At 41.5% G+C, this 16,091-nt stretch overlaps 1 protein-coding gene across 1 annotated transcript in view; it reads right to left on the reverse strand.

The window, feature by feature from the left end:
- Nucleotides 1-6,871, reverse strand: part of LAMC1 (laminin subunit gamma 1) — a 126,012-nt gene extending 119,141 nt beyond the window's left edge. Inside the window, exon 1 of the mRNA XM_007096299.2 lies at nucleotides 6,151-6,871. Coding sequence (XP_007096361.2) covers nucleotides 6,151-6,565 — 415 coding nt within the window. The 5' untranslated portion in view covers nucleotides 6,566-6,871. The remainder of the gene's footprint in view (nucleotides 1-6,150) is intronic.
- Nucleotides 6,872-16,091: the final 9,220 nt, after the last annotated feature.

A 16,091-nucleotide genomic window follows, 5' to 3' on the forward strand; every position in this document is an offset into this window, starting at 1 on the left:
TTTGAATGAAAAAATGTAAAAACATTTGCCTGGTACCTACAAAGACAGGAGGCAACCCTGGGCTGGATTTGGCCAGAATGCTATAATTTGCCAACATCCCAGTCTACAGATACAGGTCTCCACATCTGAGCTACAAGTTCCATGAGGTCGGGGCAATGTCCTATGAATCACTGTACATCCAGGAATTTGTATGGTACTGAGGAATGACAAGCAATTAACTAATGTTAGTCACACTGAAATGAATTAAAAGACTAAGTCCCTGACCCTGCCTTCAAAGACTTCATGGTCAAGAAGTGGTAACAGGCAAATCAAGAAACACATAATACTACGTGATAAGTGCTACAGTAGATACCTGCAGGGTGGTGTGAGCACCACACCTAATCCTTGCCTGAGAGAAGGAGGGAAAGGGTAAAAAGACAGAGAAACTGGGGAAGAATTCCTGTAGGTGGTGATACCTAGCAGATGAGTTCCAAACCAAAGTATGTAAATGACAAAACATAAGCCTAGAGGTTAAAAAAAACAGCCCAGATCCTAAAGTATCTTGTACGCTATGCCAAGGAGTCCGGACTTTCTCCTAAAGGTTTGAGGAACCACTGAAGAATTTTAGCTGGGAAATGACATCATCAGATTTGCATTTCAGAACCATCACTCAGTCCAAAGTGTGGCTGTCTGAATAGAAGAGGCAAAATGGACAGACAGACCACCAATTAGTTAGAAAGCTACTGGAGTAATCCAGGTGAAATTCAATGGAAAGCTACAATAAGGTAGAGATAAAGGTGAGGAGTCAAGAGACACAGTGGCTGGATATAGGAGGTAAGAGCACAATCTTGGACAGATTGTAGTAAGGATGGGTGGGAAAGAAAGGGGTGGGGTTATAGTTGCCCAGAACTGACCTGCCTCCAGCAGTGGATCCTATCTGCTCTTCAAACAAAGTAATTTTACTGATGAAAGCCTATCAAGCCTGGTTATCTTTTATGGGAGACTTGGCAAAAGACTGGGTCAAGAGCCTCAGGGTTAAACAGTAGTGTGTTCACTGAGATCCAACTTTGAGTTGGGTAACACAATGAGGAATGAATGTAGTTTTGAACACGGTCTCTGGACATCCCAAACTGATCATGTCCAACAAGTCTTCAGGACTGGAGAAAGAGCTGGGCTAGAGATACAAGTTTAGAATTGATATTTGCAAACAGTAAAGAAAGCCTTGAGATTAAGAGGAATTCATTCAAGGAGAGTGAGTCGCATGGGGAAAAAAAAGGCGGGGGGGGGGGGCGGGGGGAGAATCCAAAAATATAAGTGAAAAAGAATAGAGTGAAAAGGAGGAAAACCAAAGGAGTCTGGTATTTCTGAATCACTGTGTACATGAACTTGTATTTTAAAGCTGGCCTGGAATAAAGCAGTCCTTCTTTGGAGAGATCTGTTAGAGAAGCTAAGAACTACAGGGCCTAGTGCATTAGACTAAAGAGTCAAAAACCTACCCCTCCACCATGACTTTTGGCAAATCATAACCTCAGAATCCTCATCTTTGCCCTCACTGAGTTGTGGAAATCTAATCAATGATAAAATAAACTGGAGGTTTCATAAACTGTAAACTATTATAAAGGCACTCTTGACTTACTATTGTCATTACAACAGAATGCAAAAATTCCATCTAATAGTGTAAACTTCTGAAAAATGGGACCTTCAATCTTATACACCTTTTCTATCAGGTACTATGCTATGTATTTAGTAGGTATTTAAAAAATGTTTGCAGACTATTTGGCAGTAACATGAGAACATATGCACGGCGGGGGGGGGGGGGGCACATAGCAGAAGGCATATCCAACTTCCTAAAAGGATTTAGAATTGAAATAGTCAAACCAATCCTCCCACAAATGTGACCAATGACAAAATAATGGGGGGGGGGTGCTTATAGTTCCAACTTCTCTCCTAAAGTGTAAATTGTTTCTCTGAATGCTTTAGAAACCTGGAGAAGATTATACACAGAAAAAGCAGTGAATTGTAGAAAAGGAAAAGAGCCAACAGCAACTTTATAAAACCGTGTTCAACAACCACTGGCCATTAAAGAAGAGCTCCCTAACTTCTCAAGTTGAAACCTGCAAAATGTAAATCAGGCCTTTGTGAGACAAACTAAAATAGTGTCCCCTCAGGGTACGCAAATACCACAGTGAAGTCACCAGAGTGAACTATTCCCTGACACAGTTAGAACCTACCTGGCAAAGACTGTCCTGGGGGGAAAAAAACAAAAACAAAAACAGCTGTTTAATTTTAAATGTACACTGAAAGAATGAAACAGAATAAAATGTAATATCCTTATATTATCAATTATTCTGACATAGACACACAAAAAGGATATTTAGCTAAATATTAGCTAAAAAGTATCATTTAATCACTGTTTGGTCCTAAAGCTTAGAGGAGGTTGGAAACAAATCTGGTCTTGGTGTAAATTTTAGGAGTTCCATAAACTTTGATTGAGTTGGTTTATAGGCACTCTCTTCCTTAATCTAATTGTTTTCAGAAAGGGGGAAAGCTACCTTCCTCCGAAATTAAGACCCAGCCTGCCAAGTTTCCATCTGCAATGACTATCAAGTTAATTAAAAAGGCTGTTTAATATAAGGCAAATCCTCAGCTACAATCTTACTATCGACTATCCCACTGATACTAATAAAACTTATTATAACTTATAAAACACAAAAGCCAAACTTTTGAGTAGCAGTCAAATAATCCATATAGAAAGTTAGGAAAGAAGATCCAGAAGTTGAATGCAAAATAAGAATTCTTTTTAGAAAAGGGTGCCTGGCTGAGCTTTCTCTCCACAACAGGCAAAAAATGCAATTCTTGTTCCCACAGCAACTTTATGTGATTATATCTGAGGATACTTTGCACCCTGTATTACTGTATATGGTGCTTAAGACATGGCTGCTTTCAGAATCAACACTGATTTTCCTGGCTTTTGTACTAGTGTTGATAATGGTACAATGATCTAATTGGTCCTTGCTATCAGTTAGAATATTCCTTACCCCCCCCCCCCCACACACACACACAATGGTAGCAGTTAAAAGGATAACATATAATTTTATAGATACATATGTATGCATGAAAAGTTTCTGGAAGGCTACATGAGAAACTGGTGGTCTCCTACAACTTAGCAGTTGAAGAGGAAGAGACTCACTAGTCATTATCTTTAACTATTTCAATTCACCATGTCATGTTTTATTTTTACAAGAAAAAAAAAATGACTTATGATTAATGCCAAAACATGTATGTTTCTTATAACGACTTAAGTGCAATCTGACTCTGCTTATTTTAAAGTTTACTGTGTTTAAGTTCAACATCAAAAAGGAAGAGAGCAAAGTGCTGGCTAGCCCTGCATCTTTCACCCTGCTCACTTCAAGTTTCACAGGCTCTGTAAGGGCAAAGCACAATATGCATCACTTGCTTAAGGGTATGTGAAATTTGAACTGGATGGGAGATTTAATAGATGCACAAACAGTCATGGTACTTGAATTCATGGGAAACAGCTAGCTAGAGCCCACGGAGTAACTAAAGTTAGGGACTGAATATGCTGACCATGAAAACACACAATGATACATAAAGCCCTTTCTATAAATTATAGATCATAACCTGCATGTGTACATATATCCTTGTCATTAAAAAAGGAGCAGGGAAAAGGAGACGGGCTGGGGGGCAGGGAGGAGAAAGAGAGAGAAAGAGAGAGAGATTGAGACATCAACCCCACTACACAAGTCTCCCTTCTTTTCCACCTTTTCCATCACACACAATTTCCTCCAGGACATCATTTCTGATCCAAGAAAAAGTACAATAAGTTCTACTCAAATTTTTAGAAATTGTCTACCTAAAAAGTTTCAAGTAAATGTTTTTACAGTTAATTGCACTATTCATATGGAAACTATTTTAAATAACTTTATTTGAACCCTTGGTTTTATGAACTTCACTTACCACGAATTATTACCAAAAGCTGAAGACTTTTTCGGCAAAAACAAGTCCAAGCATAAAACATTTTTAGAGTACAAAGTCATGTAAGAGTCCTAACTAGGTGACCTCTAAGATTTCTTTTGACCTTTAAATCACCATGACTCAAAATTAATATATCTGCTCCCCAACAGTAACAACCTACTGTTACCGTCTTACCCACCAGTTACCTTTGTAACAAAGAAGTAATCTTTGGGTAATTTACCCACCTCTGCAATCACCTGAAATAACCTTGTGCTACATAGTACCCACAGCAGAAAACTCAGAAGGCCAAGACTGACAGCCCAACTTTAACCTACATAACAGATTCTTATTCAGAAATTTTCAATTGAATCTCAGGCACTTTGAAACATCAAGCAAATGCTTTTGCTTTGAAATTTTACTATTTAAAAATAGTTAAATAAGACTTTGTAGGCATTCAAAATACAACACAGAAATTTTAATAAGTTAAAATTTCAACAAAAATAATTGGATACAGGGGCACCTGGGGAGCTCAGTCAGTCAGTTAAGTGTCCGACTCTTGCTTTTGGCTCAGGTCATGATCTCATGGTTCTGGGGTATGAGCCTCGCATCAGGCTCCGTGCTGATGGCATGGAGCCTACTTGGGATTCTTTCTCTCCCTCTCTGTGCCCCTCCTCCCCCCCTCAAAATAAATAAATAAACTTAAAAATAATAAAAATAATTTTGGTCAAATTACATTTGCTTAAAAATATACAGTACATAAGAGAATATAGCTGTCTAAAGAGTCAGCATCCCCACAAAGTTTTAGAAGATCCTAGGACTCTTGCTGTGTCCTGGGGAGGCACCTGTTCCAAGACGCTGCTGGTTCTATGCATTTCCAATACCTTTAAAACACTGAAGCAACAGTTTGCTTCTTCCATCTCTGAAAACAGGTGCCTCAGAGTTTCACTTTATGAACTCATTTTCCCAAAGTTCATCTTCCTAATAACTTGTCTAGAAATAAAATAGTGCTAAACACTCCTTTTCTAAAACTTACTCCACACACAGTAGTTTGACTACTTTTCAAAGCACTTTTTGTAAGTTATATTCTTCCTCTGGAATCTTGCCACTTATGTAAAGTTTAATGTGCCAGAGAGCAGTGGAAAGAAAAATGCAAAACCATGACCAAAAGAACTATTTGGGCCCTATGTTCTCCTACCAGAGGCCAGTAAAATCAATTCTTTCACTGCGATAGGGATTGAAGCTCTGCAAATCAGGTGCCAGTTTCTCACACATATTTTACTGTTAAACACAATAATGAATTATTCTGCTTATTTCTCTATTTCAGTGAAGAAAAACTTATTAGGATCAAAAATGATTTTGATACCTTAGGATAAACATGTCCATCTTTATCCACTACTGAGCAATACACTTTTCTATACATCCTTTTCCTGATTTCTAAAAGGTTTCTACACTTGTTTTAAATCAAAGTAAAAGGAAATCCAGTAAGGAGAGCCTTTTTACCCAGGGACCAAACTGTGGCCAGAAATTACAGTGAGTGCACACTTTCTTTTGTTTTCTCTGTACCAGGATTAGCAGTGAAACAGCTTTGTGGTCCTTAATTAAAGCTGAACAACTTTGAAGAACAATAACCTTAAAAGTGAATTTATATTTTAATTACGCGTAGGCCATACCGGTAGTAAAGACATTTGCTTCCCTCAAATTCCCTGCACTAGAGACCCTTTCCTTTCCAGCTTATTCAATAGAGCAAACAGCAATCACGCTCAAACCCAGGGAGAGGGGCATTTAAACAAGATAAAAGTGCTTAAGGTGGACCTTCCTATCTCTGACCCAAGAATGCGCTGTGATGGCCCCGCTAGGAGGGAGAAAAGCGAGAATAGGGGTTTCTGATTAACGCTTCAAAAAAAAGAGGGACAAAACAGCCCAAACGGCGAATCACTAAGCGAGCGAGAATCCGGTTAAGTTCGAAAGAGTAGAAAAGCAAACAGAGATGCTACAGCGAAGCATCTTGGCCCTCGCGGAATGTTAAGTGCTAGATCCAGTTTAGAAGTTGGAGGAGGGAATATGTGTGGCCCATGCTGGGACGCACAGAGCCAGCCCGCAGCTGTCTGAGCCCCGCAGGCTGGGCCACGGGGTGGAGGTGACCGGGCGGCTGCGCTGCCGGCGAGCAGTAATAGGAACAGGGCTGTCACCGCTTACCCAGGTGCAGCGTGAGGTTGATGGAGTTGGGGTACTGCACCCCGGCCAGCATGGTCTGGCTTTGCCACCAGGTGGTGTCGGCCTGGTTGTTGTAGTCGGTCAGGAAGGCTGCCCCGTGCTGCAGGTGGGGCTGCCCGGCGTCGCACAGGTGACAGGACTTGGTGACCCCGGTCACCCCGGTCTGCACACAGTACTCCTCGGGCGGAGCCCCGCACGTGTTGGTGGCCACCACGGTCACGTTGAAGGCGGCGTTGACGAACTCGGGCATGCAGCGCTGCGACCGCCCGCCCTCGTCCGTGCACTCGTCCATGGCTGCCCGGGCACAGCCGGCCGCGGCGGCCGCCAGCACCGCCAACACCGGCCAGAGCCGCCCCCGGGGCCGCAGCGCCGGCGCGGCCCGCTCGCTGCCCCTCATCCCGCCGCCCGCGCGCTGGGCCACGGCGAACGCAAGGGCGCGGGCGCGTTCCTCTCGCCCAGCGGCGTCCCCAGGAGGCCGCTCCGCGGGCTGAGCCTCGGGGCCCAGGGGCCGGACTCGCGAGCCGGGCGGTGGCGGCGGCTCGTACCGGAGAGACGGGCCAGTGGGCGCCGCTGGCGAGGACCGCGCGGCTCGCCGACCACTGCCCCGCGCGCCGCCTCCGCGCCTCCCTCACCCACCCGGGACACTGCCCGCACTCGGCGCCGACCCCCGACTTCCGAGCGCGGGCCCGAGCGCGCGCCCCCGAGGAGGAAGGAGCAGGGGGTGGGGTCGGCAGGGTGGGGTGGGGTCTGGCGGAGGAGAAAGCCCAGCCCCGGCCTCCTCCCAACAGCTCCCGCGGCCCCCGTAGCTGCTCCCCCGCCCTCCGCGCTCCGTGCACTGAGCGTCCGCCCGGGCGACTCGCGGCGGCGGCGGCGGCGGCTGCGGCGGGGGCGGCGGCATCTCGCGCTCGGGCCCGCGGCGCGCGATCGCGGGGGAGGGGCCTTGAGGGGCGCGAGGGGTGGGCGGGGAGCTAGGGAGTGCGGGAGGGGGGCAGCGGGGGAGGGGGGGCGGCGGGGCGGTGCATGCCGGGAGGGAAGGGGAGGCCAAGGAGAGCCAGCGCCCTTTGGGAGTTGGGCGCCGGGGTCCCCTGGCTCCGTGTCCCCGAAGACTCCGGTTGGGGAAGGGGCAACGGAGGGAGTCTTAAAGGGGCGACGCTGGGTCGGTGAGGTCACTCGGAATCGGCCTTTGGGCCCCGCGCCAAGCCGGGCCGCGACGGCGCGGAGCTCTGCCCCACCAGGTGTCCGTCCTTGCGTCCAGCCGGCCGCACTCTGGGGCCGGGCCCCGAGGGACCTGACGGTGGGAACTGCCCGCGGGCTCCTGGCCCCCGCCGGCCGCCCCGGGAATGCCCCCTGCTGCGCGGGGCCGCCTCTAACCCTTTCCAAGGAGAGGCCCCGGGGGTGCCCAGGGAATTGACACGGTCCTCGGAGAATAAAGGGCCTGGTCGCAGCCTCAAAATGAATTTTTTGAAGCTATTTCCTGCCTCTAAATTAAAGTGTAACCCGCCGTTTAACTGGGGCAGAGAAGGAAGTGAAAGGGCTGGGAATGGAATGACATTTTTCCCCTGGGTACGCAGACCCACTGTGAAATTCTTCCACTGTGTTGTTTATGTTCCCCATCTTGCCTTTAAAAGACTCGAAATTATCTGGATCTGACATCCTCCTTTTCGGGCCTGCTGAGTCACGGAATATTCTCCGTGCCAGAATGACTCAGTTCACAGAACCTGAGCCAGAAGATCATGAGTTTTAGTCCCAGCCCAGAACCTGGGCACTTACCCAGTGCTGATACAACAAGCAAGGACCAGGAAAGGAGCTGTAAAAGTGGATGGCCTGGGTCGATGGTTTTTAAACCTTTGGAGTCCCCAGGCAAAGTGGATGCTGGTAGTGGATGCTCCATGAGACAGGTTTTTTTAATTATTATTATTATTTAAAATTTTTCCAGATCTTAATAGTAAAGTAAGAATAATAAATATATGCCCCCTCCCCCCCCCCCCCGCAACCAAGGAAAGAAAAAAAAACCCCAACCCGACTAAAACAGACAACCCATACCCGGTTTTGGACCCTGTAGTTCTTTTTAATAGAGGGATAGTGCGGATCAGAAATAAGTAAATGTTAGGTTACTATAATTGGGGTCAGTGTTAGCTCCAGGTGAACTTTAAGGATAATGGTCAGGTTGTCAGGGGTGGGGTCTACAGGACTTGTCAAAATGCTGAGCTTGCTTCGCAGTTACGTGGATCACTTATATTGTTCATTTATTTGATGAGATGGGCAGAGATCACACATGGGTAAAAGTCTCTTCACTCCTCATCCTTTGGCATCTCCACTTTAGGAGAAAGTTGTGGGGCTGTCGATAACAGTCTTTTAATCCTTTCATATTTGAGTTGAAGCAAAATAAACATACTCATTTATACCTAGAGAGGGTGGTACTATCTCTCAGTCTTTTATTAAGAACAAACAAAGGCTTATAGGGCAAAGATAATGTTGTAAATAAAGCTACAGATATTTTTAATAAATATATTTAGGTAAATATATTAATGCATTTATTTGCTATTAGAAATTTTCAATATTCTATTACATATTGGGAAGCCAAAGGGTGGTCTCCTTTTGTTTTCCACCAAGTCAAAACAGATAAGGAAACACCAAGGGTTGCAAAATCAACATAAGTGTTTGCTTGTCACGGCTCCCTTTTGGATTCTAATGTCCAAGGATAACTTTAAGCTATTACTTCTGCCCCATGATTTCATTACCAGAACCTCATCTGATATTTGTAAAGCACATGAAGAGACTTTGAATTAATTTCTAAATTCTATTGCTCTCAAGGAAATAACTATTTCAAAGAGAGGTAAAATGTAACCAGGCCCAGGCCATGTGCTTAATGATAAAGAAACAACAACAACAACAAAACCATTTTGCTCCATTGTTTGAATCCTAGTTCAAACAAAACAAAGGTTAAAACAATTTTTTAAAACAATTTGGAAAATTTAAATGCTAATTAACTATTTCATGATAACAAGTATTTTAGGTACCTGGAGATTCTACTGTTGACTAAATAGACTTGGTCTAAAAGAATAGTGAAAGTGGGGCACCTGGGTGGTTAAGCGACCAACTCTTGATCTCGGGTTCTCATGGTTTGTGGGATGGAGCCCCAAGGGCCTCTCTCTGGTGCTGACATCTCAGAGCCTACTTGGGATTCTCTCTCTCTCTCTCTGCCTGTCCCCTGCATGCACTAGCCCATGCTCTCTCTCTCTCTCAAAATAAATAAACTTAAAAAAAAAAAAAGTGTGAGATTTTCTTTTACTTAAGGTTACCTGGTGTTTTTGTTTTTAAATCTGTGGCTCTTTAATACATGTTCTTAACTGCTTAGAAACTACATTATCTAGTAAACAGATGTGGTGTTTAGAAGCAAAGTGTAAAGATGTGGGAGAAATGGTTTCAGATCCCTCAAAAGATGGTCTTAGTTCCCAACCACCAGTGTCTAGGCAGCAAGAAAGGTAGAATGAGGGGATGAGTTGTTTATTACACAAAGGAGTTCCAAGATTTAAAAAATCCCACTTAGAACTCCAGAGAAAAGAGATTTCCCCCATCAGGGTCTATGTAAACAATGTCAAGGAAGGATGCTGGTTTTCCTGGCTGGGGTCACCTGCAAATCCCCAGGCATACCCACCTCTAGCCAGTTGAATGGAGTAATGCCATTAAGCAGCCCACCAGAAAACCATGGAGTTTGGGAAAAGCAGTTCTCCAAGGAAAGAGATTGCTGTTTCTAGAAGAGGGCAGGTTACAAGTAGAAAAACACAACAGATGTCTACTATATCCAAAGTGAGAGTGTGTGGCATAGAAAAATAATTTAAAAGGTTATTTGACCTTTTAACATCAAAATTTTGCCCTTTTAAAAAATCTGTACTTACCAATGTGTTCATTTTCCCATTCCTTATTCTGACTTCACTTCCCTGTATTTTTCCCAAGACTAATCACCACTATACTATATGCCTTATCTTTTAAATTTAGAATGAGAGGGGCGCCTGGGTGGCTCAGTCGGTTAAGCGTCCGACTTCGGCTCAGGTCACGATCTCACGGTCTGTGAGTCCGTGAGTTCGAGCCCCGCGTCGGGCTCTGGGTTGATGGCTCAGAGCCTGGAGCCTGCTTCCGATTCTGTGTCTCCCTCTCTCTCTGCCCCTCCCCTGTTCATGCTCTATCTCTCTCTGTCTCAAAAATAAATAAACGTTAAAAAAAAAAGATTTTTAAAAAAAATTTAGAATGAGATCGAAAGATAACAATGACTACTACTAACATAATGATGTTAGCCTATATTTACCTTGTGTCTTAGGCTTTTCAAGAAAAATGTAATAACTCTGAAGCAGGGGATATTAAATACGTAGAGTTGAGGAAACTAAGGCTCAAAGAGATTAAGTAATCACTATAGACTAGTAAGCAGCAAAATCAAGACTAGAGCCTGCACTTTTTGGTTCCCAATCCAGTGCCATTTCCTTTTCTGTTGTGTAAAGATCAGGGTCAAGTGTAAAGAAGAGCTACCTTGAACTTCCAAGGATTTTAGGCTATCAAATGGGAATTCTAAATTAGATGAAAACTAATGTGATACTGGAAGAGAATTAGAATATCCCTCTTCAAAGTTACACTAACCGCACACAATCCTTTGTGTTAGGTTTATAGATCCTTCATGGATCCTTGGTACAAGTCCAAGCATAACAAGATAAGATATCTGCTGTGGCCATGCTCAGGTAAAGACAGGATTCCTCGTGTATGAAGTAAAGCCCTTTCTTCCCACCCAGCCCCATGTTCCCAATTTAAAACATCTTTATACTGTGATGCTAGTTTAAAAAGGAAGAGAGAAGTACACACATCATAATTTATAAAATTTAAATTAGAACTTTATTATAAAGCAATAAAAAAAGGAAACATTTCTCAAAATGAGGAGCAAAGACCAATCCCTCCCCAACCCAAAATCTTCCTATCAAAGGAACAAAGAACATCACGTCTCAAAAATTTTGTTATTCTACTAATCAGATGTGGACTGCATCCCACCACAGAGAACAGCGTGGTGACTAACGTTAATACTACTGTATTGGGGGTGCCTGGGTGGTTCAGTTGGTTAAGCGTCATGATCTCACGGTTCATGGGTTTGAGCCCTGTGCCAACAGCTCAGAGCCTGAAGCCTGCTTTGGATTCTGTGTGTGTGTCTCTCTCTGCTCCTCCCCCATTCTTGCTCTCTCTCTGTCTCTCAAAAATAAATAAACAAAAAAAATTTTTTTTAATAATACCGTATTGCATATTTGAAGGTTGCTAGGAGAGTAGCTCCTAAAAGCTCTCATCACAATGTAATAATGTAATATTAAAAGTTCTCATCACAAGGGAAAAAAATGTATCTGTAAATGGTGATGGATGTTAACTAGACATATTGTGGTGACCATTTTGCAATAGATACAAATATCAAACCATTATGCTGTATACCTGAAACTAATGTTATATGTCAATTATACCTCAACTTAAAATCTTTTTAATGTTTATTTTTGAGAGAGAGAGAGAGAGCACGCGCGCGCGAGCGATCGGGGAAGGGGCAGAGAGAGAGGGAGACAGAATCCGAAGTAGACTTCAGGTTCCGGAGCTGTCAGCACAGAGCCCAACGCGGGGCTCAAACCCACGAACGGTGAGACCATGACCTGAGCCGAAGTCGGATGCTTAACCAACTGAGCCACCCAGGTGCCCCAATTATACCTCAATTTTAAAAATTCAACTCTAAAAAAAGAAGAAAGAGAGGTTCTTTCAAAACCAAAGTTATTATTAGTAGTTTTCTTTCAACATTTAATTGTCTAATAGTTCATTTCCTTATTCAACTACTCAGATATATATTGCAGTAGGTTTGTGGGGTTTTATTTGGAGGATGTACCTGGAAACTATATTGTTCAAAATTAGAAGTTCACAGCTTTTTGAGCAAGATTCTTTGGGAGGCTGTTCTGATAGCAGCTCTAAAATTTTTTCTGGCTGAAATGATTGTGGTCTTGGCCCAGAATTCAAGGGTCTCCCATCTCCAGTTTGCATTTGAACAAAGGCTACATTACTTTTCATCCCACCCAAATTTTATTTATTGTAACAACCAAATTAAAAGCAAGATTTTTTTTTTAAATTCACTCACAATTCTGCTACACTGAAGTGACTTTTTCATCTATCAGAATTCCCTCTCATTCTCCTGTTTTAATAGACATCCTTATTGAAGTACAATCTACATATCAAAAAACCCTTTGAGTTTGTATCAAATTCAAAGGGTACAGTTCGATAGCTCATATCACAAAGTGCAAACACTTCTGTAATCACTACCCAGGTCCAGAAACAGAATATTGTCCTAATCCAAAAGCTCCATCCTGTCCCTCGACAATCATCCTGCCCTAATCCACAAGTCCCATATGTGATATCTATTCTTCTGTCCTCCACAGTAATATTAGATCAGTTTTGCTCATTTTTGAAGGCTATTTAAGTAAAATCACACAGTTTGTATTTTATATATGGGTGGCTTCTTTTGACCAATATTGTGTTTTTTATATGCATCTATATTGATGTATGTAGCAATAGTTCATTATTTTTCTTTATTGCGTGGTGTTCTATAACATAAATAAACTATGATTGTTTATTCATTCTATTGTTTGTTGACACTTCAGTCATTTCCAGTTTCCAGCTATTATGAATAATATTACTTGTTACTACTGAAATTCTTACTTGTCCTTTGGAGATACACACACACACACACACACACACACACACACACACACGTTTAAGGGTATCTAGCTAGGAATGGAATTGCTGAGTTATAGGGATAGGCATATTCAAATTTGGTGATATTCCTAAACTCTTTTCCAAATTAGTTGTACCAAAATTCTCACCTACCAACTGTGTATGAGAGTTTTGGTTACACCACCTGCTCACCAACACTTGGTATTGTCAATGTTTTTAATCTTCCCCATTCTAGGTTAACATCATTATGGTACTGGTGCTGAACTCGAGGGCCTGTCACTCCAGTATGTATGTGTGTGTGTGTGTGTGTGTGTGTATTACATGTGTGTATATTATAAATATATAAACAAATGATAAATTACTTATGCCATTGAATGTGAGTATTGAATTGTGGCTTTAATTTCTAATTCTTTAATTACTAATTAGACTGACATCATTTTCCTTTGTTTTTTTAACCATTTGGGTTAAAATCCTCTTTTGTGCCTTCTCACTTGTTTTTGTTCATTTTTCTATTGAGTTGAATGTCTTTTCCTTAATCATGTGTAGGTATTCTTTTTTTTTTAATGTTTATTTATGTTTGAGAGAGAGTGTGTGAGAAGGGGAAGGGTAGAGAGAGAGAGACAGAGGATTTGAAGTTGGCTCGTGGTGACAGCAGAGAGCCTAATGCGGGGCTCGAACCCATGAGGTGTGAGATCATGACCTGGCCGAAGTTGGATGCTCAACCACTGAACCACCCAGGCAACCCCTTGTGTAGGTATTCTTCATACATTTTAGACATAGGCCCCTTTCCTGCTTCTATGTATTGTAAGTAACTTCTTTCACTCCGGTTTGTCTTTTCCCTTTTTAATAGTGTCTCTTGTTTTTAAACTTTTATTTATGGGAAAATTCAAACATAAATAAAAGTGGAAGAAGTATGCAATAAAACCCCAGTTTCAAAAACAAGATACACAACCAATCTAGTTTCAGCTATGCTCTCATATTTCTACCCCGCCTCGCCCCCTCCCATCACCATTTAATTATTCTGAAGCAAAAGTCACAGATATTTTACCATTTCATTTAAGGGTGTCCTTTGATGAAAGAAATACCTAATTTAAATGTAATCTAATTTTGAACTTGAAGACTAGTGCTATTTTTATTTGTTTAAAATTGTTAAGGATATTAGCATATCCTCCTATGCTGTGATCTGGAAATTTTGTCTTATCTTTGACATTTAAATCATTAAGGGGTGCCTGGGTGGCTTAGTTGGTTAGGCATCCAACTCTTGATTTCAGCTCAGGTCATGATCTCACAGTTTGTGGGATCGAGCCCCATGTTGGGTTCTATACTGACAGTGTGGAGCCTGCTTGGATTCTCTCTCTCCCTCTCTTTGCCCCTATCCCACTCTCTCTAAATAAATAAATAATAAAAACTTTTAAAAAATTAAAATCAATCTTTAATCCACCTAGCATTGATTTTTGTTTACAGTATGAGGTAGAGATCAAAATATATTTTTTCCATATGGCAACCCTATCACTAAATCACCATTATTGATGAGACTATTCTTTCCTCTACTAGGCTGCACTATGAACTTTGTCACCAAACACTCAAGTAGTCTGTTTCAAACATCTGTATTTTGTTTTATTGTAGCTTAATAATAAGTTTTGATATCCAGTAGGGTAAGTTCTCCAACCCCCTTTTTTTTCTTCTTAAAGACCATGGTGATTATTCTTGGCCCTTTGCATTTCCGTCTAATTTTAGAATTGGCAGGGCTCCTGGGTGCTCAGTTGATTGAGTGTCGGACTCTTGATTTCAGCTCAGGTCATGATTCCAGGGTAGTAGGGTCAAGTGCCCAGCTGGGTTCTGCGCTGAGCATGGAGGCTGCTTAAGATTCTCTCTCTCCCTCTCCCTGGCTTGTATCAATTTCTACTAAAAAAAAATCTACCCTGAATTTTGTTTATGATTCCATTCAACCTATATATTAATTTGGGACGAACGACGTCTATACAGCATTGAATCTTCCATGTCTTAATATCTATGCATAATACAAATATAGGTGTAGATATTTAGGTATATCTCTCCATTTCTTAGGTCTTCTTTAGATTATCTTGGTACTCTTTTATTATTTTCTGTGTAGAAACTGGCACATTTTTTATTAAATATTTTTCTAGGTATTTGCTTTTTTTTTTATCCTATTGTTTATTCCTAGAATATAAAAAGAGAATTGATTTTCTTATATTGGCCTTATATCCAGCAATTGACCAACCTTGCGAAATTCACTTTTATTTCCAATAGTTTGTAAATCATTTAAAAATTTTTTATCTGCACAATTAAGTCATCTATGTATACTGACAGGTTTATTTCTTATTTTCCTTTTTAATACCTTTTAGTTCTTTTACTTCTCTACTCGCACTGATTAGAACATCTAGTATAACGTTGAACAGAAATGGTGAAAGTGGGCATCTTCATCTTGTTCCTGATCTCAGGGGGAAAGTTTTCAACATTTCACAAGTATAATATCTGTTGTACATTTTCTATATTTACTGTTTATCAGATTAAGGAATTTCTATTATATTACTAGTTTGATGAGAGATTTTATCTTTTAAATTATGAATAAATGTTGGAATTGGTCATGATTTTTCTGCATCTACTGAAATGCTCATGACTTTTCTATTATCCAAACCATATATTACTACGTTTGTTAATGTGCTGAATTTCATTCATTTATTTATTAAATGCTAAACCAACCTTGTATTCCTGAAATAAACCCAGTTTGGTTATGCTATTATTTTTTTTACCTTACACTGAGCTTAATTTCTAATGTTATATTTAGGATTTTAAAATCTATGTTAATGAGAGAAATTGCCCTCTTATGTCCCCCCCTCCCCCTTTTCTTACATCCCTGTCAGGATTTAGTACCAAGATTATGTTGGCTTTACAAAACAAGATGGGAAGTATTCTTATTTTTTTACTCTAGAAGAATTATTTTAAGTGTTATTTCATCTTTAAATGCTTGAAATCATCCACCAGTGAAGCCATCTGTTTCTGGTTTTGTTTGTTTTTGTTTTTGTTTTTTGGTGGGGGGGTAAAAGAGGAGAAGACATTTTAATTGTGGATTATTTTAAAAATAAATATAGAATTGGGGCATCTGAGTGGCTTAGCCGATTGAGCATCCAACTTCAGCTCAGGTCATGATCTCATGGTTTGTGGGT

Source organism: Panthera tigris, chromosome F3 (assembly GCF_018350195.1).
Source record: "Panthera tigris isolate Pti1 chromosome F3, P.tigris_Pti1_mat1.1, whole genome shotgun sequence".
In the NCBI taxonomy this organism is placed as follows: Eukaryota; Metazoa; Chordata; class Mammalia; order Carnivora; family Felidae; genus Panthera; species Panthera tigris.